This window comes from Echiichthys vipera (assembly GCF_963691815.1).
Source record: "Echiichthys vipera genome assembly, chromosome: 10".
Classification (NCBI taxonomy): domain Eukaryota; kingdom Metazoa; phylum Chordata; class Actinopteri; order Perciformes; family Trachinidae; genus Echiichthys; species Echiichthys vipera.
Genome location: NC_139835.1, coordinates 21400970 through 21426019, shown reverse-complemented (window position 1 = coordinate 21426019; position 25050 = coordinate 21400970). Strand labels below are relative to the sequence as shown.

General features: G+C 40.4%; 1 protein-coding gene across 2 annotated transcripts in view; it reads right to left on the bottom strand.

The window, feature by feature from the left end:
- Positions 1–25050, bottom strand: part of col4a2 (collagen, type IV, alpha 2) — a 59161-nt gene that overhangs the window by 7667 nt on the left and 26444 nt on the right. Inside the window, exons 5-40 of one of the 2 annotated variants that reach the window (XM_083921661.1) lie at positions 13959–14093; positions 13827–13871; positions 13610–13726; positions 13440–13508; positions 13317–13352; positions 13100–13153; positions 12959–12994; positions 12805–12846; positions 11143–11214; positions 10958–11002; positions 10790–10837; positions 10664–10699; positions 10521–10565; positions 9888–9951; positions 9248–9361; positions 6843–6992; positions 6387–6458; positions 6127–6278; positions 5961–6033; positions 5740–5846; positions 5420–5603; positions 4998–5042; positions 4633–4707; positions 4306–4404; positions 3962–4183; positions 3645–3806; positions 3388–3558; positions 3132–3275; positions 2895–3020; positions 2614–2795; positions 1497–1560; positions 1310–1384; positions 1093–1200; positions 874–981; positions 704–775; positions 57–182 (exon numbers count right to left, since the gene is read on the bottom strand). In XM_083921661.1, coding sequence (XP_083777787.1) covers positions 57–182; positions 704–775; positions 874–981; positions 1093–1200; positions 1310–1384; positions 1497–1560; positions 2614–2795; positions 2895–3020; positions 3132–3275; positions 3388–3558; positions 3645–3806; positions 3962–4183; positions 4306–4404; positions 4633–4707; positions 4998–5042; positions 5420–5603; positions 5740–5846; positions 5961–6033; positions 6127–6278; positions 6387–6458; positions 6843–6992; positions 9248–9361; positions 9888–9951; positions 10521–10565; positions 10664–10699; positions 10790–10837; positions 10958–11002; positions 11143–11214; positions 12805–12846; positions 12959–12994; positions 13100–13153; positions 13317–13352; positions 13440–13508; positions 13610–13726; positions 13827–13871; positions 13959–14093 — 3475 coding nt within the window. The remainder of the gene's footprint in view (positions 1–56; positions 183–703; positions 776–873; positions 982–1092; positions 1201–1309; positions 1385–1496; positions 1561–2613; positions 2796–2894; positions 3021–3131; positions 3276–3387; positions 3559–3644; positions 3807–3961; positions 4184–4305; positions 4405–4632; positions 4708–4997; positions 5043–5419; positions 5604–5739; positions 5847–5960; positions 6034–6126; positions 6279–6386; positions 6459–6842; positions 6993–9247; positions 9362–9887; positions 9952–10520; positions 10566–10663; positions 10700–10789; positions 10838–10957; positions 11003–11142; positions 11215–12804; positions 12847–12958; positions 12995–13099; positions 13154–13316; positions 13353–13439; positions 13509–13609; positions 13727–13826; positions 13872–13958; positions 14094–25050) is intronic. The other variant, XM_083921662.1, reaches the window with a different exon arrangement.

Here is a 25050-nt window from a genome sequence, read left to right as displayed (position 1 = left end):
ATAATTAAAATATCTTCTTAGCTGACTCATTTTACTGCAGAAGAGGAATGGCTAACCTGGAGGTCCCTGGAAGCCTTTCAAACCCGCTGTGCCAGGGAAACCTGGCTGGCTGTTGTGGTCACCATCCTCTCCATTCTCTCCTTTGGCTCCTGGCTCCCCAGCTGGTCCAGCGATATCCAGTCCTGATAAAAATACAAACAGGTCTTTACATACCAGAAAAACCAAGACATGGTTTCTACTCGACAGACACTTGATGTAGTGAAGAACTAGTGAAGAAATATACTTTGATTAGAGAGATGAGAGTTTACTCACTGATGGAAAATATGGCTTCAAATATTTAGTATTTTTCTAACACCAAATTTTAGATAAGCAACAATTGAAGTTAAAGTTTTTATTTCTAAGGGGTTTAACCCATGATGTGCAGAAGTATGTGATGTCACCTTTTTCTAACCAAGCCTGAGATGAGCACAAAGAAATCCCAAATATAGAAACCTCTCATGAGAAATAACAAAAACTCTTGTTGGAGCCCAATATTCCTAGTTAGGAAGCTGATTGAGAAAATATGTTTTAGGATGCTTAAGCTGTAAGTAATCTATGAAAGTAGGATCTGATTCAATTTTAACTGGCAACATACCTAGTATATTCTAGTCATGAAAAGTGCACAAAAAAATATCTCTATATTTTTTTTTATTTGAGGGAATACCTGGTGTTCCAGGGATACCCTTTTGTCCTTTCAGTCCATGTAATCCATAGAGACCCTTCAGGCCAGGGAAACCTGCACACATTTGCATAGCTCAGATAGAGGAACATGGTGGACAACAAGTATTTAGCTTAAAGAGAAAGAAAGACATGAAGCTGGTCTGGACATGTTACCTTTGTTTCCTGAGAAGCCAGGAAAACCTGGATGTCCTTCTTTTCCAGGAATTCCAGGAAAGCCTTTTATACCTTGATTACCAGGACTTCCCTTCTGCCCATCAGAGCCTGTATAAAAAAACAAAAATGTTGTTTACAAGATTGTGTGAAAGTATCAATGTAATTTTGCAACAATTTCCAGTATAAAATTTAATAAGGAAGAGAATGAAGGTCTCTTACCTGGGAACCCTGATATTCCTGGATCCCCTGCTTCTCCCTTTCTCCCTTCAATTCCATCAAAACCAGGTGTACCCCTTTCCCCTGTTTGTCCAAATAATCCTTTCTCGCCTGTAAAAGAGATATCAAACATCTCATATCAGCCACGAATAAGCCTCTAGTATTTTGACTGTTGCAGATAAAGTAAAGTAACAGAAGCTGTATAAGCTACAGTTTGTACCTGGTTCTCCTGGAAGTCCATGCACTCCTCTTAATCCTGGGTTTCCTGGAAGGTCTATGCGTGGGCCTGTCTCACCTGATCAAAATGCTTAAAATGCTTAAAATATTTTCATTTTATTTTCATCACAACAATCTTAGAATCAGCATCTAGAGCCCCATCTGTCCGGAGTTTAATTCTGAGGTTTTACCTTTGGCCCCCTTCCTTCCTTTGTTTCCTGATGCACCGTAGGCACCAGGACTTCCTTTAGTTCCCTAGAAAGTAATGAGCAATTTATATTAGAATATATCATGAGATGTCGCAACGACAGAAATGTATTAACTATGTATTAGTAGCTACATTGCACAAACAACAGCAAAGTGACAGAGTGAGTGTAATAATTGCAATTAGTAGACCTAAAGAGATACTTGAAATTTAATATTGCATTTTCATAAAGTAGGGGGACACGCTAGATTAAAAAAAGAATGGTCAAATTGATGAGGTCGTAGCTACTTAGTTTGTGGACTAATGTTTTAAAGTCAGGAGATTGGTAATTTGGCTGTCGCCATCTTGGTTTTTGAAACTGGACATGAACATATTTGGAAAAGGGGCGGAGCTGGTGCACTCTGCTGTCAATTCAATAGCGCACCAACACCTGACGGTTTTTCAACCGGCTGACATGAATCATCTGGTGTACTATTACTAGTGGGGAAGTTGGGAGCTCCTGTTGCTGGCGTCGTTCGCTGCAGTTGATAGCTAATGTCAGCTTTGTTAGCAAGGTGCAACCAAATGCTGATCAAGACATTTTCAGGCGACCACAATGTTGCAATTACCTTAAATTAAGTAAAAATTCACTGTGAGAGGGTGAAAGTCCTCCGAATTGAACTCTGACAACACCCCAAAACAAGTTCAGGAATATTTTAATGTATATAGTGTGTAAATGTATTGCTAAACCACTCCCCTGTTGCTAGCAGGGCGATCTGTCAATCAGAAGGTAGCCACACCTTAAAGCATACCCTGATTTATCGTCTATTTTACTCTAAATGGGACTCATTAAGGAAAATGTTTATGGAGGTAATAAATTAACTGAGAAGTAGGGCCGTTTTCTCATTGATTTCTATACAAACGGACTTTTTGTGGTTGAGTTGCCTTCACACGTCCATCTTTATTATACAAGTTACATCCATTTATAAAGGAATCGCGGGGCCCCCCACCTCAGGGGCTGAAGGGTTATGTTTTAATGCCATGGAAAGCTCCCTCCAGAGCTAAAGAAGACAATGTACAACTAGCATGGAGTCATGTGAATTTTCCAATATGGTCCCGCTCACCCTGCTGCCTTGCATTCCGTCAAAACCAGTAATTCCTCGATTTCCAGTTAGGCCTGGCATTCCTTTAATGCCCGGCAACCCCTCTGCACCTGGATCTCCTAGGTAACCTTTTTCACTGCTGGGTTCTCCTGGAAGCCCATGACTTCCCTCGTAGCCTGGCACACCGGGCATACCCTTAGTACCTGTGGAACAGAGCAGGAGGTGAGGAAGTGAAGCGGGAGAGGACAGACGAGGTGAGAGAGAGAGAGTGGCTGATATCAGATTTTACTACGGCTGCACACCTCTTGGCCCGATGAAACCTTGATTTCCGTATTTTCCCTGGTCTCCCTTGGTTCCCTTCATGTCAACAATCACCTGGGCAGGGATTAGAGGCTTGTCCCCGGGTGGCCCTCTCAAACCACGATCGCCTGGCAGACAAGAGACGGTAAATTAAACATTTTGTGTGGTGGTCTCAACATAAAAAGAACAAACTTAAGACCCAGTGGGATCCCAAACGTTTTATAACCCAACAGTCCCACCTTTCTCTCCACTTCGACCCGTCACTCCTTTTGGGCCAGCTTGGCCCGGCTCTCCAGGTACCCCACTGAACCCACTGAAGCCCTTCACCCCTGCATTGCCTCTGTTCCCTTCAAAACCTGACATGCCAGGAGACCCTTTGTATCCTGAGAAAGAGAGATCATCAGGCATCCCATAAGACAAACCATTCTAACCAAAACTGCTTCAATCATGAAAAAATCACTCTGTATTCTTCAAGTAAATGTCTGAGAAACGAACCCTTCATTCCTGAAAGTCCTGAGCGTCCATCTGCACCAGGCTTACCCAGTTCACCTGATGGGCCATACTCTCCAGGGACACCATCATTACCGTACTTCCCTGGGATGCCTTTTAATCCCATTGGACCTGGAGGACCAGGGTCTCCTTCAGTTCCCCTCTCTCCAGTGAAACCTGGGGAGCAGGATGATGTGTCAGAAGGATGTCAGACATGAAAACATTTCTGAGAGAGAGTGTGTCAGCGTGTATGTTAATCTAACCTGGCTGTCCAGTACCACCACGTGGCCCAGGTGGACCCGCTTGCCCAGGATCACCAGGGTAGCCGTACTTGCCCGCTGGACCAGGCCTCCCTTCCTCCCCCTGCAGGCCTAGGGGGCCACTCTCACCCTTGTAGCCGATCATACCGGGCATGCCGGGCATTCCTAGAGGGAAGGATGAATATGAACATTAGATATTCTTTTAAATGATGCCCCCGATGCTAAAGGTAAGGCAACAAGGTAAAGCAAGATGAAGAGAGGAAGGCAAATTTAACTGTTGAGTTTTAATATATGTAGGTGACCGTGAGAATATGGCTAACCTGGATAGCCTTGCTCTCCTGGATCACCAGTATGACCTTTAATCCCTTGAAGTCCAGGCAGCCCTGGATCACCAGGAGGTCCTTGCGATGCTCCAAAGATCTCTCCGTGAGCACCCTTCTCACCTCGTGCCCCATACCGACCGGGCACACCTGGCACACCAGGGGCTCCTACTGAACCTTTGCTGCCAGGAAATCCCAAGTCTCCACGGGGACCAGAAAAACCTGTATTGGAGGAACCATAAATGATGATAAAAGAAAATGATCTTGACCAAAGACAAATCAAAGATCTGATGTGATTTTATCTGACTATTGCCCAGTATATTGTTTTTTCTGTCACCCCTTACCTGGTGGTCCAGATGGACCACCCTTGCCTTGATCTCCTGTTTCTCCTTTCTCTCCCTGTGCTCCAGGTAGACCCTTGAAGCCTTTTTCGCCAAATTGACCTGTTGGTTCACAAAATATTTACATAACAAGGCATCAAAAATGACTTCCTTGCAGCAACATTCAACACTAGTTTTTTGATCTAGAAGGTCCTGGACTTGAACTCCAGGGTCTTTATGTTGGGAGTTTGTAGGTTATTCCTCCGTTCCCGTGGGTTTCCTCCAGATGCGCTGGGGTGGAAGGAAATCAGGTTAATGGTAAATGCAGAAACTTAAAAATTGTTGTGTTACCTGGGAAACCTGGTAATCCAATGGGACCTGGAGGTCCAGGTAAGCCAGGAGGTCCTGGAAAAGTACCACAAGGACCTACAAGCACAAAAACAGTCTTTAGGGTAACATCATGGTTGTATGTAAAGTTTAAACCATTTATGTTGGAATTACTATTTTGGTGCAAGTGATTTTTATCTGCTGCCCAGCGTGGATTGCTTTTCACATGGTATTATAACTTTTTAAGCAGGTATCTCAGTACACTTAATCTTAAATTGTAAACAATTGAAAAAAATGATCATGCCCACAAGTCAAATAATCCAGAGCAGAAGCACAACAGAGTTGTTACAAAAGGAGCAATAAGGTGAAAATGTTATTATACCAGCTACCTGTTACATCCACCTGTTCTCCATCTCCTGTTGGACTACAGCCGCCTTTCGGTTGCAAATGAGAAATAGTAAAAGAGAGAGAGAGAGAGAGAGGCATTCGGAACAAGAGTTACTCAAAAGCAAAAGCATTATCTCAAACAAGCTTTCGCTGCAGCTGGTTTGAAGGATGCAACCCCTGCATCAAGGTGACATCAGGAGGCAAAGAAAAGAAGTTAATAAATGGCAAAAATATACATTTTCATGCTTCCTCCTTTTTCAATCACAAGCTATTAATGTTCATTCCCATTTTAAGACAGGCAAGATACAAATAAAAGTAGATGCAAACAGATCAAATCATTATAAAGACATGAAGCATTAAATGAGAAATAAGCAACACCATATTGAGGTAAAGGGATGGAAGGAAGCAGTCAGCCACCTCTCACCTGGACTTCCAGGTGTTCCTGGAACTCCATCGTAGCCCGCGTGGCCGTCGTCACCAGGTAAACCACGTTGGCCCTTGAGCCCCCCAAGTACTTTACCATCTTCTCCACTTAACCCAGGTGTGCCGGGTGGGCCGGGGCGACCTGGGAAACCTTTGTCTCCAACTTGTCCTCTGGGACCTTCTCCCTGTTGATCAACCAGCACAATCATTTAGTAGGAAACACTTGATTTGTCATGAGCGGAAATGAACAAAAAGACATAATGCCACTTTAAATCGATAGAATATGATGATATGAAACTGCTATTATGACTGGTGACTCACTGGAAGACCCTGGCTTCCAGGGATACCAGGTGAACCATTTCGGCCTGGAACACCCAACGCTCCTGGCTCCCCATCTTGCCCGTCAACCCCTGGGTCTCCAGAATATCCTGTAGTGATCATACACACACATGCATAGACATAAAATACAATACAGTATGCACTCACAGCAGCACAGGGGTCACTGTTTTCTGAAATGAGATGAAAGAACAGGTACACTTCACCTTTCTGTGAGGCCACGCTCGCTTTCCCTTTTTGACCTTTTAGTCCCGGCACACCGCCGAGCCCAGGAGCTCCCTGCGAGACAAAGCAGAACGGTGTGAGGAAACAGAGAAGGGCTTAAAATGAACAATGGAAAAGAAAGAATGGAGATGACTCGATTGTTCTTACAGGGAATCCGTCCTGTCCTTGGGGACCCGGTTCTCCTAAATCACCCTCCCGACCAAACTCTCCAGTCATCCCAGCATCCCCAATGTCACCGGCTGGGCCAGGTAGCCCCGGTGGAGAGTTTATAACGGTGCATTCACACATGCCATGATCACCTAAATTTACACACCATTGCACCAACAGGTCAGAAACACAGTGTGTGACTGAGTAAGTACTTCAGAAATCTATAACTTTCTTTAACATGATCAGTATAACTACAACACCTTTCACTCCTTTAAAGCCTGCATTTCCAGGCCTTCCTCTCCCACCAGGACCCCCCTTGAAGAACTCAGCCCCTGGAGAATAGAAATAGAGACATAGGCTGTGTTTCCATCAAACACTTTTGGTATAGTACCTTTAGAACAATATGTAACTCATACAGACATGTACCCAAACACGCCACAAGATCTGTTTTGTGCTAAAATAACCATTCTAATAGGTAACGCACTGAACTAAATGGGACTTCTTGGTGGAAACAAGGGTTTATAGAAATACTGTAAAGGTACAGACTCAAAGGAGATAACATTTAAAATGAATAAACAAGAAACTCACTCACTCACTCTCTCACACACTCACTCACTCACTCACTCACTCACTCACTCACTCACTCATTCACTCACTCACTCACTCACTCACTCACTCACTCACTCACCCACTCACTCACTCACTCACTCACTCACATGATCCTTTGGGACCTGGCGGGCCCCTAGCCCCCGGGCGCCCGCTGGCTCCTGGGGGTCCTGCACTGTCAGCAGGGCGTCCTTGATCCCCTAATTGGCCCTTCTCTCCTGGCTCGCCTTTTATACCAAATGGCCCCATGAAATCCAAAACTGAAAGATGCAAAAGGAAATTAAAACGAACATTTTTACTTTGGGCATTTGGTTACGCTTATCTTGGAGAACACTTTTGAGATTGTGAGTTCCCTTTGTTCTACCTGCTCAAGCAGCTACATTATGACTGTGGTATATCATGTCACATGTAAAGTAGTTTAAGTCGTATGATGCTCATGTTTAAGTCGTATGATGCTCATGGTTAAGTCTCATGATGCTCATGTTTAAGTCTCATGATGCTCATGTTTAAGTCTCATGATGCTCATGTTTAAGTCTTATAATGCTCACGTTTAAGTTTCATGATGCCCATGTTTAAGTCTCGTGATGCTCATGGTTAAGTCTTATGATGCTCATGTTTAAGTCTTATGATGCTCATGTTAAAGTCTCATGATGCCCATGTTTAAGTCTTATGATGCTTATGTTTAAGTCTCATGATGCTAACGTTTAAGTCTCATGATGCTCATGTTTAAGTCTCATGATGCTCATGTTTAAGTCTTATGATGCTCATGGTTAAGTCTCATGATGCTCATGTTTAAGTCTTATGATGCTCATGTTTAAGTCTTATGATGCTCACGTTTAAGTCTTATGATGCTAAGCTTTTAAGTCTTATGATGCTCATGTTTAAGTTTCATGATGCTCATGTTTAAGTCTTATGATGCTCATGTTTAAGTCTTATGATGCTAACGTTTAAGTCTTATGATGCTCATGTTTAAGTCTCATGATGCTCATGTTTAAGTCTTATGATGCTCACGTTTAAGTCTTATGATGCTAACGTTTAAGTCTTATGATGCTCATGTTTAAGTCTTATGATGCTCATGTTTAAGTCTTATGATGTTCATGTTTAAGTCTTATGATGCTCATGTTTAAGTCTCATGATGCTCATGTTTAAGTTTCATGATGCGCATGTTTAAGTCTCGTGATGCTCATGTTTAAGTCTCATGATGCTCATGGTTAAGTCTCATGATGCTCATGATTAAGTCTCATGATGCTCATGGTTAAGTTTCATGATGCTCATGTTTAAGTCTTATGATGCTCATGTTTAAGTCTCATGATGCTCATGTTTAAGTCTCATGATGCTCATGGTTAAGTCTCATGATGCTCATGTTTAAGTCTCATGATGCTCATGGTTAAGTCTCATGATGCTCATGTTTAAGTTTCATGATGCGCATGTTTAAGTCTCGTGATGCTCATGTTTAAGTCTCATGATGCTCATGGTTAAGTCTCATGATGCTCATGTTTAATTTTCATGATGCGCATGTTTAAGTCTCATGATGCTCATGGTTAAGTCTCATGATGCTCATGGTTAAGTTTCATGATGCTCATGTTTAAGTCTTATGATGCTCATGTTTAAGTCTCATGATGCTCATGTTTAAGTCTCATGATGCTCATGGTTAAGTCTCATGATGCTCATGGTTAAGTCTCATGATGCTCATGTTTAAGTCTTATGATGCTCATGTTTAAGTCTCATGATGCTCATGGTTAAGTCTCATGATGCTCATGTTTAAGTGTCATGATGCTCACGTTTAAGTCTCATGATTCTCACGTTTAAGTCTCATGATGCTCATGTTTAAGTCTCATGATGCTCATGTTTAAGTCTTATGATGCTCACGTTTAAGTCTCATGATGCTCATGTTTAAGTCTTATGATGCTCACGTTTATGTCTCATGATGCTCATGTTTAAGTCTTATGATGCTCATGTTTAAGTCTCATGATGCTCATGTTTAAGTTTTATGATGCTCACGTTTAAGTCTTATGATGCTCACGTTTAAGTCTCATGATGCTCATGTTTAAGTTTCATGTGTGTCTAGTCCGTCTGTCCTTCAGGTATTTGTAATATATAGGATGTGTTTTGGTTGATGTCCACTTTGCAATAAATTCTAACATTAGATACATAAGTTTATTCATATTAATGAACATTAATATTTTCATTGTGTCAATTTATAAAGTGACTCTACTACTGTATGTACAGTCATCTTTTCCATGTCTGATAGAAACACTCATCTGTTCCTCTTCTTGAAATATTTTCCATTATTCTCTATTAAAGTTGTTTTTGTGTGTGTGTTGAGTTTTTTCCTGACTGTATGTTTTTTTCTCATCTGAGGTAAGAGTCTAAAGAAAGATGACGTCGTACATCTGGAATATATAAATGAAATTGACCTCAGAATTTGACCATTGCAATTTATATAGATATACTGGTCTTTTAACTTGTATGCTGTGTGTGGATTCATCTTTTAGTATAGCTTCAGTTTACAGACCTAGTTGCTGTGATTCAGAGACGGGACGTCCTGGGGGTCCGGGGAAGCCTTGGTCTCCAATTGGGCCCCTCTCTCCCTGTGGCCCCTGTTCACCAGGAGGACCGGGAGGACCACCTTATCACAGTGAAATCATAATAAAAGAAACAAGTTTTAGTTTCTTACCCTCGTACATCTGTGACACTGCCTCAGACTGCTTTAATCCAGTCTAATGTGGCTTTGTGACATATTATATATATGAAGGATTATAAAGAGTTTTTCACTGTAAATATAAATATACTGTAATAATAATACTGATTGTTCTGTTTGTTCAATACATATGGAATACAATCAAATAAAATGATCTTCTTTGAGTAATAATTGGGAGCTTTCTTTACCACATTTGTCGCTAGTGTTCACTGCCACATTCGTTTTTAAACCAATATGACGTATACTCCTCAATGTACCAACAATAACTGTCTTTAACAATGCACCTTTTCCTCTGACAACTTCAGTTTAAGTTCAGTAATGTCACTAATTTCCCCACAGAGTTTCACTTCATGTCAGCAACTATTTTCTCAGAGTACATGGGTTTCATCTTCAAACTCTTTCTCTTTTCTCTTGGCTGATTATTTGACTGTTTCTCTGTTTTTAACCACCGTACCTGTTGAAGACCAGGGCCATAAGGATCCTGATGAGATCAGTTCTCCAGGGTCACCTCTAACTCCCTAAAACACAAACTTAATGTTAGTCTTTCATTCATTCAAACTCAGATTTAGCACATGTATAAACTGATGGGAGGATCTACAGGTGAATATTAGAATGAATAGATATGACCACTAAACTTCCACAGTTGATTACTTACATTCAGTTTTCTGAATGTGTTTAAATGTGCAAATGAGGCATTATCTTATGCTAAGTGTTTGTGAATTTAGGAGAAATCTATAGACACAAATGGACTGTAATAAAAAAAAAAACTAAATGTGTATTTTGGATGGTTTATTTCCACTAGTCTGAAAAAAGACATTTTGTGGAAGCAAAATAATAAGTAATAAATTATGCCATCTTAAAATAGCCTAAAATTGACCAGTGCATGAAAAAAGTTTTTTCCTGTAGTGCCTTAAAATCAGACCACTTGAGCAAAAAGTTGATCATAGTCACATAATAGCATGATAGTTATGCCATTTCCCAGACTTATAGACGATATAAAACTGTGTTGAACAGCCCATTCAGGTTTTGTTCCAGTGACTAGTGCACAGATGCATAATCAGGGATCATTGACCAAGTGCATTCTCACCTTAGAACCATCTCTGCCTCTTGGTCCTTGTTCACCAAAATCCCCCTGAAAGAGAATTTTCATCATCATATATTATAAAATGACACTTCATTTTGGTAATGCAATACTGAGGCAACATCTCTAATTATTCCACACAAACATACCCTTGGTCCAGGGAACCCGTCTCTACCAGATTTACCCTAGAACAGCATAAACAGCTAATAAGGATTTAACACACACATAAAGAGGACAGTTTCTGGCTAAATGTGTAGAAGAGTGCCTGTGCTCACCCGTCCTCCAGTGAATCCCATCACACCAGTTTCTCCTTTGTTGTCAGCCTGAAATAAACCGCACAAAAGATAACATGAGCGAAGGAACATGGATATGCTGAGGCGTTAATATTAATATATGTCTATGTACGTATACATGTGTATGAACGTTAATGAGTGATCACATACCGGATCTCCTATGTTTCCTTTCAGACCTTTCTCTCCCCGAGGTCCCTAAAATAATGAAAGAGGGGATTACTGGTGCATGTGTCAGTGTCCGTAACCCTCATATTTATATTTCATATTTTAGAGACCATCATTGAACATTATTGCAGATTAATGAATTAAGATAAAAATGTTGAACATGTACGCACAGAGGGTCCGTAGGGGGGCAGAACCTGCTGATGAGTAGAGTTTCCCTGAGGCCCTGGCGGTCCAATGTCACCCTACATCGAAATAGGAGATGCAACAAAACTCAACCAACTCCAGAAACAAGTTATCATCCAGATTCTTTTCTTGAGTAAAGGCACCACATTTTCAAAGTATTCCACTACAATCCTGCAAACAAAATCCAAGTCAGGTTAAAAAATACACTTGACGAATCAATGAGTGAAAGTACTTCTACTACTGCAGAAGAATTGCTGCTGTGACTGTCATATATTATTGCACATGACTTAATAACTGGATTGTTAATACTGATGTTTGATGTGTACAGTTATTACAATTACCTTATTTATTTTTTCTATTACCTTTTTTTTTTTTTACTTTACTTATCTACATAGTTGGTTATTGTGACCGTGTCTGACGTGGGTTGTCGGGTGGGATAGTGGAATTCATGTTGGGGTTTTTCTGTTCTTGTCTGTTTTTGTTTTTTTACCTAAAAGCAGACACACTGTACCAATATTATACTTTTTCTTGTGTACTTGTCTGCACAATTCAAGAAAATAAAAGAATAATGTGTACAGTGAGGGCCACATAATAAATCTAAGGAGTTCATAATTATTGCGATAGAAAAGATGAAAAAAAATACTGAAAAAACAGATTCATTTTTTGGACTTTTCTGTTTTATTATATTATTTATTGTGCACTATTAGATAATTGTATTTCTTTAGTTACAGTTATTTAAATCAGTGAATCTCAAAGTGGGTCTTTGGGATTTTCTGTTTTTTTTTTTTTTTTTTTGTAAATTGTAACAAACAAAAATGGTTGGATACCACTGATTTTATCTGTAAGAATGTAATTTAATTTCGTAAAGCGTCTCCAACAATCCCTGAATGTATAGTAATAGTTAAGGAAATTTATGTTATGGAACAACCAACTTTTTTTCTGAGACTTGCCATTAAAAATGTGAAGAATATTGGACAAACTGGAATTTGTTTGAATATGAAGATGAGAAGACTCCTTCGTCCTTAAAACACCTTTGCTTTGCAGGGGTCAAATTTATGGATCATAAGGAACTCTATAATTTCAAAGGACAACCATGGACATAAAGGACCCTCAGTCCTTTATGTCCATGCTTCAATGTTACTTTTTTATTTTGTGTTTTACATGATGTCAAGCATTTAACCTGACCTATGTCTGTTCTCCCCTGGTCTGTCGTGTTTGTTTTTGTCAAAAAAACAACAAAACAAGCTAATAAATAAATAAACAAATAAAAAATGTATTGCATTTTATGATCTTATCATATGTTTTCTTATGGAAAATCTTTCTTCTTATTCTGAAAAGGATGGCAGTAGTAAAGGTAGAGGAGTAAAAAGGGCAATATTTTCCTCTGAAATGTAGTGGAATAGAAGTAGCATTCAATTAAAATAATGAAAAAGTAATGTAAACGTATTTCCAAAACTGTAGATTACTGCAGTACTTGAGTAACTGTTAGTTACACTCCACCGATGCAAATCAGAAATCACATCAAGTGCAGATGAAAACTGAAGTGGCCTCAATGAATTTTTGCAGCAACATGATGCCATATGATTTGCTCTGCAGTAATGCATGTAGACTTGACTAATAAGTACATTTATTTGACAAAGATCACTCACTTGGTCTCCTCGGAGTCCCTTAAGCACGTTGGTCATAGTGCCCTGCCCAGAAAAAAAACACACTTCATGAGTTCCTATTTGATAACATTTCAGGTAGTACTCATACGTCAAATGTCTACTATATTACATTAAATATTTATTATTGCTGCCTTACCTTTGGTCCACGGGGACCTGGAGGCCCTGGGGGTCCCTAGGAGAGACACAAACAGGATTCTTGTAAGCCCTTGGCATCAAAATAGATGGAGCTTCACAAACAAAATTAAAATTGCACTCAAACATACATACACACACTTACCTTTGGTCCTGGGAAGCCTCTGTTACCCTGCCATCCTGGCTGTCCTGGAGGCCCCTGACAAAAATGAAATAAAGGCGGTAGATGAGATAGATTGAAAACAACAGGAAATCAAGTAAACATTTAATATGACAACTAAATATGTAAAAAACATTATCTGATCATGTCTCTACAATCAGAATACAGTAAAAAAAATTTGAATGGAATAATTGTGTCTTACAAATATTCCGTCAAACCCTGGTGGGCCTGGATCTCCCTGTGGAGAGATGGTCAGAGATATATTAAGTCACTTGTGCAATTTCATAAAACTTCAGAGCACAAGTCATGTGCGGTGTGAACTCACCCTGAAGCGCTCCATGAACACGGTCAGCTCCAGAGAGTCCCCCTTCTGTCCCTTCCAGCCTGGCTGTCCCTGAGAGATGAAAACAAAAAGACAGTCAGAAATGGTCCTTAGCAGGAAATCAAACTCTCTGTATTTTTAAAATCACTATCCAGGTGTGGAGTTTCACTTACAGGAAAACCAGGTGTGCCTTTAGAGCCATGTTGCCCTGGTAACCCTGATTCTCCCTGAGTCCCATTACAGCCGTCTGCACCTGGTCTCCCCCTGGGTCCAGCTTGTCCTGGATGGCCCTGCAGAGCGAATTCACAACAGAACAGTCAGAAGACGTCACAGGCAGAATCAATACAGTGAGCTTTGTTTGCGTTCATCCTGAGTGCTGGATAGACTTACAGGAATGCCATCACTTCCAGAAAACCCAGGAACACCGGTCATTCCCTGCGGAGCGACAATCACACAATAAACAAGCGGGGAAAAAAAGCATTGCAATTTAACAATTAGTTTAAAAAGAGAAGGATATTTTACCACGTTTCCTTTAGGACCCATGAAGCCACTACGGCCGTGGTCACCTTTCTGCCCCCGTGGTCCTTGGATACCCAGATCACCTGGTCTCCCTGAAGGCCCCTGGGGCCCCTGAGGACCTACAGGCCCAGGGTGACCCTAAAGATCGGAGGAGTAGAAAAAAACGAGTTGACCAAATAAACTGTCAGCGGATGAACATTTCCTAAGAGATTGACACTAATTTCACAGAATCATTTATCTATTGATTTCTATTTATCAATGTCATGAGTGTTTAAAAAAAGCAAATATTGGTGATATATAGGGAAAAGAAAAAATGTAAACTTACCTGGAAAAGAGGAGATTTGAAAATAGGCCAAGTGTTGAATGAATGTAATCAAAGCATCACAACAATGCAACAAGAAGTATAACACACAATTCTCTAACAATTAAACATATCTCCCACATTTTTGCCCTCATTCCATATACATTTCTGGTTGTATTATCTAATTGCATCACAAGAGGGAGACAAACACCTTTTCTTTTTCAAGTGAAATCCCCTCCTGCAGCACTCCTGGCTCTCTACAGTCATCTTGTGGACAAACGGTGGACTTACAAATGTCCACCCTAAGAGAACAGCTGATTGAAGCCAAAGAAGCAATACAACTAAATACATATATGCCAACAGACAGGAACACCTCAAGAAAGCATCCTTTTAGTTCTTTTCGTCTGCAGACTTGGCAGTAGAGTATGTGTCCTCTCTGCTGTGTGTCGACAAGGAGGTATGGTAATGGTATTAAAGGAGGTGTTCAGTGGAGGTGAGGTGTGTGTGAGGGCGAGGAGCTTCAACCGAAAGGCCAGGTTGAACAGATGCCTCGAACACAGACACACACACACACACACACACACACACATATATACCTCAGTGTGTAATTTACATCTCTGAGGGATAGGACGTGGCCAGAGAAGAGGCTAAAGGGGGGCAGGGAGTAGACAAGGGTTGGTGGGATGGAAAACAGAATAATATGAGAACACCATTTTTACAAGGGTTGAGAGGCGAAGATACCATGGGAATTGGGCGTGTTTGCATGGTCTGGGAGTTCAGGGGGTCAGTGAGTGATGACCTCTGAGGTTTGGGGGTCTGTAAGTGTTCCTGTGAGAACCAACAAACACAGTGATGTTGTTTGTCCCCGGACAGAACTGCTCTGGGCTTTGTTATATGAAACTAGAGCCAAGGGTCTCGAAGGAATTAATAAAACTGCAGGGAGCCTAAACAATGTCAGACAACAATTCAAACAAGCTCACAGACAAATCCGATGCAGATAGTGAGAGATAAAACCTCAGTTGAACTCTACAACTGTTGGCTAGATGTGTGTGCAGTTGTACATGCAGCCTGTGAGTGTGTGTGTATGATTGTGTGTGTGGTGGTAGTCAGAGCCATGTCTATGGGAGGCTTTTTGTATCACGAGGTGTGTGTTCAACAGAAAACTTTCCTGACATAGTCACCATACTGACTATAATATGCAAGATATCATTAAACTTCTGATATTATTAACTGAAGAAAACAACTGCAAAAAAACCCCAACATAAAATAAAGAAGATTTTAAAAGGCAGGAATCACATCATACTTTACTGGTTCAGTGCTTAATGAAGAGATTTCAACACCACACAGGTCTTACAGACAACTGGGATGAAACAGTATGTGACTGCATGCAGTGTTTTTAAAAATAATTCAAATATCATAGATGAATGGGTAATGAGTAACCTTCTTGTCGAGACAAAGGGGTTAAAGTAAATACACTGTTTGTGAGCCTGAAAGGTTGTCCGGGCGTAAATGTGCACAATGTATTGAATTATTATATGAAATTAAAACAGCTCTATGCCTGACAACAGACATGGTGTCTGAGAACTTCATCCATTGATCATTTTCCAATTTCAGATCTGAACATGAACTGCTACCTGTTTCCTTTGGTATGAAACGTCATGTTCTCGTTTGTTACAGTTGGAAAAAAAAGCTTTAGGCACATGAAGTAAGATGAACTCTACCAATACACACACACAGTTGTAAATCATTCATCCTGAAAAGTAAATTAATTAAGATGACTTGTTTTCCGAAGACAAATGGTTCTGTCAAAGTAATAATCACCACAGAGAGGGAGTAAGTCAAACATACAGTGACAGAGGGAAGGAGTGGAGTGAGCTGGAATGAATGTCGTAATTCAAAAGTGACTTATTCCTGAAATAAACTGAGCATGTGTGTTTGTGTGTATAGGCATGTAAGTGCATAGGAGACTTTCATGTTACACTACTGTACACACACTGGTCTTTATCTTTCTGCATGGCTTAAGTCTGCTTTCATAGCTGATAACGGGGAGATGTTTTTAAGCGCACACTTACGTTACGTCCTAGATGCATAACTTTGAGACCCCCAAATTAAGATACAAAATACAAATAGTTCCTTATAGGTTTAGGTAAACAATTGTACCTATATGTCAACATAATGCCTTACGCACAACTACATGGACTTTCAGCCCCAGTTGACAGGGCCTCTGGCTAGAGCACATCAAATACAGTTTGTTATTGGGTGGGAAGCCAGTGAGGGATCATACTCGTCTCTCGAAATGTGGAAATAAAATCCTCAATTATCAAATTGATCAACATGTTGTCATCGTCAGGTTTGTCTTAGGAAAATCTATGCACAAAAATGTATATGATATCTTACGATATATGATGTTCTATTTAACGCTGTGAAACAGCGACCTGAAGTGGACCACGGTGGTTATGTTTAAGCAACAAAAGGTGACGTTAGGGTTAGGCATCAGAGCAACTTGGTTTGGATTAGAAAAAGGGTTGTGGTTTGGCTAAGTACTTCTTGGACAGAAACACCACCAGGTTCTGTGTTTTGTGATCATGACCTACCTCCTTACACAGAGTTCAGTGATCTTATACTGCCTCACCTGATAAACTAAACTTTTCATGTTTAAATGTACGAACAGAGAATGAGGACAGCATGAATAGATGTGCAGGAATAAATATGCACGGTATCAAGTGATAATAGAGGAGTGTATGTCTACATTTCATTATTTTATTATTTATTAAGTAATGTGTTATTATTTATTTATTGTTTAATATTTTAATATATTTATTTATTTGGCAGCTGTAGTCCTCCTCAGAATTACGGCAGAGTTGTTAGATTGCATTTCATTGTACAGGTTTTCCTAATAAAGTAAAAGAAAAACAAAATGAAGCCCTGGATTAGGTCTAAATTTAACCAACCAGACCGGTTTCATACAGCAGCATACTGTATTGTTCCTTTAGCACTTCATCATTTTCCTTCTCTATCTCTCTCCAGTCCTCCCCACTCTTTAATTACCAGCCCTTCACAGCTTCACTTCCTCCATACCTCCTTACTCCCCATTCTTATCTGCTACACTACTTCCACCCAGCTTTTCCTCCCTTCCTCTCTCCAAACTCTCAAGTACTCTCACATCCCTTTGCATCTCTTGTTACCCCCTTTTTTCTGCCTGTATTCTTTCCCTTCCAGTTCTCTGCTGGGTGGAAAGTGAACGCATGTAGACTATGTGGGGAGAGAGATGACAAAGCTGCATAGATTTTCATCTATAGCCACTAAACAAAAAATAATAATACGTTTGAGTGGTGATACAGCAGGGAGTGGATGAAGAAAAATTATATTACAGCATAGTGTACTAAACTTCTGAACCCGTACAAACGGAAAACGTGAAATCTATATCAGAGGAAGTCGAGGCTGCTTCAAACAGAAATGTCTTGGATTCACAAAAAGACACTTAACACACACATGTGCTTGTCTGTTTAGGTTTGAGTTCCTCTCTGTCTTTGAAGGCCTGTCACGACTTTACCAGATCATGAAGCTCAGGAGACGCATGCTGCCCTTCGTTCACTGTAGCTCCTTAAATATTCTCTGTGTCACAGTTGGCTCATGTCATACCTTCAGCTTGTGAGCTACATAATGGGATACGACGAGCCATCAATCAGTAGTTGACCTACTGAAGTCATAGGGGGAAGAGAAGGAAATAAGGCCGGAGACCAATAACCGCCAGGACTTTGATGGAGATATTGTTGATATAGTCAAGTCAATTTAATTTACGGTATACAGTCCCCGCCAAAAAAAGCTCATTTGTCTGAGGAGGCTTTACAGTCCACATATGACTTCATCTATCCCTTAACCTTCAAGAAAAAACATGTAACAAGTAAAGTTACGTCATCTCAGTTGAGAGGATTTGTTTCCTCTTCACTATTTGCATTGTAGTGAATTGGTTCTTTAATGGATTTTGACTGTTTTTTGGACAAAACAAGCTATTAGAAAATGTGACTCTGGCTTTTTTCAACACTGTATCAGGAATATTTCACTTTTTATTGACATTTCATAGAGCAGATTGGTTAACTGCAGACCTAATTTTAAGCCTCTTTATCCTAATAAGATCAAAACTAGCATGACATCACCAGACCAGATCACGCATGCGAGTGTGTCTGGAACCTCGGTTCATTTTCGATTTCCAAGGGGTTTTAACAATGGCTGTACATCAAAATGCCTCTGGATGCAATTATAGACCTTAAACCAAACAGAGAAACAAAATGCTACATAGGGCTGAGCGACATACAAATGAAAACAGACTACAGAGTGCAGAGATGAGCTGTGATGATGTACAGCATGTAAGTATACTTACTAAGCTAGGCTTATGCTCGTCATAAGGTCTCCGATGCAAGGGTGCAAAAGCCAAAAACGATGTCATCACATATTATGCGTAAACGCAAAGACTCCTTAAGTTGTAAGCCCCCCACCCATATGAGAAAAATGGTTGTGATTAGCTTTCTAAAGATCTGGCCGGCTGGAAAACTGTCCTAATGGGAGGGGGACCAGAAGTTTCTGCCAGAGCAAATAAAACATGAGCTTGCAGTTTCGTTTGGTTCCCAGGCTAGACTGCAATTACAATTTAAACCACCAAAGCAAGACTCTGTCTATGTGTGTGTGTGTGTGCCTTCATACAACAGGGTTAGGTTTGATCTGGGTGCGATTAGGCTGTGAGCTCACAGCAGCAAAACATGCTCCACACACCAGTCACTGATGTTGTAGTAAGTTAAACTTAATTTTTACACTGATGACAATTGAGGTTTTCAAATTTCACTAAGTGGTGGAATTAGAATAGCTTTAAGGATGCATTACATGGTTGAAATAGTAGTCACCTTCCTTGACAAATAAGCAAACTGCTGTGGTGGGCTAAAATAATCAAACTACAGTCAGATGAATAAATTAATAAGATGGACTAAAAGACATACAGGTGTATGAGAGAGTGTGTGTGTGTGTGTGTGCGTGCGTGCGTGCATGCGTGCATGCGTGTGTGTGTGTGTGTGTGTGTGTGTGTGTGTGTGTGTGTGTGTGTGTGTGTGTGTGTGTGTGTGTGTGTGTGTGTGTGTGTGTGAGGATATAAACATGTGAAACAAGATTCAACCACACAGGAATAAATACCTTTTTGACTCTGAATATACTGTGCACAATAAATAGGATTAAAAGGAAACAGACTATACAGGAATGATTGTAAAAAAGGGCAATAAAACACCAGCCTTTCCCACACTGGTCTGCCGACTGGTGTCTGCTTTTTATCCGATCACGTCTCACCTCGTTTAAGGGACATAAAGTACCACACGCTCTGGCTAGGTGAACAAAATGACTGAAGTGATAAGGTGTGGGATGCTGATGAAACAAATACCTCTTTTATTGCATAAATAACAGCATTAGATATATATATATATATATGAGCTCAAATCCTTAACTACCTACCTACCTACCTAAGTCTTTTCGTGTCATTCTTATCTGTACAACAGCAGTATTTTTTTGTCTGTTTGAAGGATTAACCCCTTCTTTAATATATCATGCCACTGACGATGAGATGTCCCGGGTCCTTTTGCAGCTGTAGGAATGTCTGAGGAGGATTTTGGACAGTCTCCTCCAGTTAAACCTGACATTTGAGGGTCCAAATGAGGTGAAAGTTGGTGCCCATTGGACTGTAGCAGCAGGTTCACAGCTGATTTGAACCAAACATCTAAACTAAACAAGGCATTGAATGTTGAATGTGTGGTGATGCCGAGGACACACAGGCGTGAGGCAGCTTTTGTTTCACCACTACTATATCTCTAGTGGTATCAAGCCATGAGGATTTTCTCTTTTTTGTGCCGGTTTTGAGCTATCTTTGTCTTCACAGTTTTCATCAGGACTATTCAGAGAAAAGTTACAATAAAACCTATTTAAAATAAATATAAAAGTTATATAAATCTAAATAACAATGGAACAATAGCTACCTGCATCGATGGATACCACCAATTAAGCCAGAAATTGTTTTTCTTTCTAATTCAGGTGAACTCATCCTTTATAGGATGAACAGCAGCAGAAATTCTTGATTTTGCTGACTCCCAGTGATTCAACATTTGGCAACATCCTGAACCTCTAATATCTTGCAAATGCTTTCATGACGTATGACTTACGTATCAAGAAAAATCTATGAGAAAACCCTTTCCTCATCCCACCGTATTAAATGCAGTAACCATAATCTCTCTCTGTCCTCTTCCTGTGTGTATGTGGGTGTGTTTGCATTTCCCATTCCTAAATCGTAGATCTATTAAAAGTTCCCCCTGTGTGACACCATAAATTTCATCTGGACCCAGACTGTCCCATGGGGTGGACAGTTTGGGAACGACCCGCTAAGAACAGGATGGGAACACGCAGCCCAATGTGCAAACCTCTGACCTCAGAGAGGAATAAAATAATCAATAAACAACTTGCCGGAAGCTCCCTCTGTTATTCCATCTGTCTGTCCGGGAAAAAACCCAAGACAGTTTCCTATTGTTTACACAAGAAATGGAAAGAGTTACTGATTAAAACGTTAATCTACGGACAAGTAGGGTCAACAGAAATAAGAAATATGATAAATATCATATAGTGGTATTAACTACGAACAAGGCTTTAAAACTCTCCCAAATAGTTTTAATACCCTAGCTTTGATTAAAAAATGTTGAATGTCTTCTACTTGTTGTCTTGAAGACATTTCGCATTTAGTCCATTGCTAAGTTTTGGAAAAGAAAAATCACACATACATGCACATAATAGCTTTTTTTACAAACTCTCACTCACGTTAACCATGAGTCTGTGTCTCCTTTTTGGATATTGGATACTTTTGGATATTCAACTCTAACATTTACTCTGTTGCAAACAATGTCAATACTCATAATCTCACGTGGTTTGTCCTCCAAGTGCTTGTATAAACTGTCCCTCAGAAATAACACTGGAATCTAAACAGAAAGGGTCACAGTGAGGGGAGACTGATGCTATGCAGTGTGAACATTACCCTCAGATTTCGTCAGTGTGGGACCTGCCAATGACAGCCACATATTTCTGCCACAGAAACATCTACAGAACCAACATTCACACAACACTCACTCATGTAAACTGTAAAACCACAGAGAGTGTCTCTGTGAGCTTCCTGCTGAGGGTTTACTGTAATGGATATTGAGTAAGGTGGATACATTAAGGTTGAGGTATGCTTGAAGCTAACTAGTCATGTAAACATAGCAGGTGGGGAAAATTCTAACATCATAAAGACGTACCACACGTGATCTTCCAACAAATGGGGTTTCCTTTTCTAGAATGTGTTCATGGCATAGTACTCATTTGTACATACAAAAAGATTGAAAAAGAAGAGAGCTTGTAAAATAAGTTCAAATCCTCACACCTGGAAATCTACACAATGCATTGGATGTAGCTTCCCTGATTCCCAAAATGTGGAGAGAGCTTTCGTCCACTTCCATTACTTCGTTTGACGCATACTGATGCCTTAATTCAGTGGACATCAGCGGTGGTTCGGAAGTTCTGAACTGATCTGCTTCCTGCATACTACGGAGGAAATAAGAGTAAGAACTGATCAAGGGAATGGGGGTAGAACGAAGGGAAGAAATGGAGGAAGCAAAGTTGAAAGTAACAAATGAAGGAAGGAAAGGTGGTGTGAAAAAGTAAGTAGAAGGGGAGATGCTAATAAATGATTTAAGAAAGTAAAAAAAAGAAAAATTGACTGCATATATTACTGGACAAAAGCGCGACAACGTGTATCCCACTCACCCATTTACACACTAATGTAGCTGCCATGCAAGGCGCAACTTTAGGTTCAGTGGCCTGCTTAAGGGCACTTCAACATGCAGAGCCAGGTATCGAACCACCAACCTTGTGCTTAAAGGAAGACCCACTCCACCGCCAGAGCAACAGCCATGCAAAAAAAGACTTAGACTTAGATTTGTAAAGAGATTGATAAGGAGAAGTCTAAGTAAAATAAAGTAGCAAAGAAAAAAAATAGAAGTAAAGAAGGAATGATGTATCATGAAGAAGTGAGGTGAGGGAGAAATGAAGGAAAGTAGAATCGAAAGAAATGAAGGCAATGGGGCACAAATAAAAGAGGCCATTAAGGCAAATTACAGAAAACCTAAACGCCTCTGATTCCCACAATTGGGCTCAGACACTTGGCAGATTTAGTCCCACTGCTCTGCGACTCAGCTCACATGTTTTTCTTGGACTCATTTCCTGAAGATCCACATCCCCCTTCTACATGATGCCCAGGGGGGAAACGGGCTCAACCCCTGGCGGAGTTGGGGTAGATCAGGGGTTAGGGGAGAGGCTTCAGGGGCTCTGCTTGGAGAAGGAAGAGGGTCCTCAACTGGATGCCCTGAGGAGGACTCAGGCAGAACAAATAAACATCTGTAGATGATGTTTAGATATCTATTAGAGTGTGTTTAGATCTCCTGGCTCGAATCAGCTCTCTGAATTCACGGCTGGCCTACTTCTAAAAGTCCTTGAAGACCGAGATATAAAATGACACAATGAGGTTTACAGAAAGAAAAAGAGGCTACAGGTGGAACAGCGACATTTGAGAAACAGTATCTAGTGAAGAAATATCCGTGAGAAAGTTAAAATGCTTTGTTGCCTTGGAGACAAAACCTCCAGCCAGATTTGGGAAAACATCATTTGAACAATTTATCATCACCATTGGTGCAACAGCAAGATCCTCTGACTCATTTGCTTAAAATGTCTCATGTACAAAGAGAGAGAGAGAGAGATGAAGTAGAGGGGTAAAAACACATGACACGCAGAGACAAACATTAGTCATTTCATGTCACTTGCGTTGTTTCTCATGAAAGTCTGCTGCTTTTTGTTTAGCCATTCTTCACAGAGTGGTTTGGCTGCTTTGAGACCAGTTTATATTAGAATTAATGTGTTTAGACCCTGAGCTAATTTCTGCATGCATATGTGTCACTTTCATTGAACATGTGCGCATGCATGTGCCAGAAATCTGACAGCCCAGACCAAAGAGGGAGGGCTGCTAATGACCAGTGGTTGGACTGAAGTGTGTGTGTGTGAGTGTGTGTGTTGAATTGAACTTGGATCCCAGGCTGAGAACAGAACAGCTTGGACCTCCAGCTATCCCAGGGGTCTCTGGGGCCCGACACCTGTGGTATTGCCTCACGTTAGAGGAATGAGATGTCTCGAGTCTGTGGTCCAATCAGACGTGTGTCTAAACAGGACACAGCTGCAGCCTGCATGTGTGTGTGTGTGTGTGTGTGTGTGTGTGTGTGTGTGTGTGTGTGTGTGTGTGTGTGTGTGTGTGTGTGTGTGTGAGTGTGTGTGCATGTGAGAAAGAACAAGAAATGGTGCACAGTCTCAAATGAGGTGTTGCCCTCACCTTCGAGACCAACCACCTGTGTGCCTATATCGTGTGTCTAAGTGTATGTCTGCATGAAATGAAGTCCATCATGGGTGTGTTGCCTCTATATTCCCACTGTTACATTTATCACTACGAGGATAATGTCATTACAGGTTCTATACAGCGGATCTCCCAGCGTGCAGTGGCCTTCTGTTTATAAAAACCCACCAAGGAAAACTCAATTTCCTCAACAAAGCTGTTCTCTGACATTTCACATCACACCCAAGGGCACAAAGGTATGCATATTGACTTAAACTATATGGAGGGTAACAGTTTAAGAGGCCACAGGAGCCACGGGCTGTATATTTCTTTTGTTATTTTTACTCAAAGTTTTACTGGTAAAAAATAAAAACAATTACAACACTTTACATTAAAACAACATGCCAACTGGTAGGGATGTCAGTAAAAAACAATTATTAATAAAGTCTATTGGCAGAAAATAAATTGCAAACCTTTATATATATATATATATATATATATATATATATATATAAATAAAATTTATAATCTTTATTCATAACTGATTAATCATATACTTGATTTATTAAGCAAAAATGCTGCGCATACGGTGGTCCCGGCCTCTCAAATGTTAGGTTTATATATAATTGTAAATGAAAATGTTTGTGTTGCGCTGTAACAAATGTATAGGAAAAAAGTCACATTTTGACCTGATGATGGCACTAGAAAGTTAAGGACTCACCAAAACTATATAAAAAAAATTATCCTGCATAGGAAATGAAGATTTAATGGTCATTATAGTGAAATGTATCTCTCAAAAACAGCAATGTCAATATCACAGAGGTGCTAGAAGAAAAGTCAGGGAATTGAAAAAGTCAAAGGGACAGTGGTGCTCTCACTGATGATGGACACACCAACAGTGACACCTCTAAAAATGGTCAAAAGATGAATTGATAATGAAAAGAAAATAGCTTGCTGCATCCTGAAATAGCTTTATGTGCACAGTAACTTTCAAAACAGCATTGCAAAGTGCATTACAAATGGTTAAAAACAAATAAAACAAGACACAGCAATGGGACAAAAAGCGTAGAAAATTACAATTACAGCCAAATACCCAGCTGTGATCTTGGCCCTGATTGAAATGGACTGCAGCCAGTCATATAAGTGTCAGGGATACCCATGTAATCCTCAAGGTCTCTTTCTTCACCCACCGACCCATCCAGCAGGCCCAGTCCACAGTCCAATTATGCCAGCAAAAAATATTTTTAATTTTCCCACAAGGGGATGCAACGCCCACAGCCATTCCAGCTATAGTGCACATTCCTTTATCATTTTGAAGAGAGCAAATCAGAGCAAAGGTCTATCTACTGTATGTATATGGT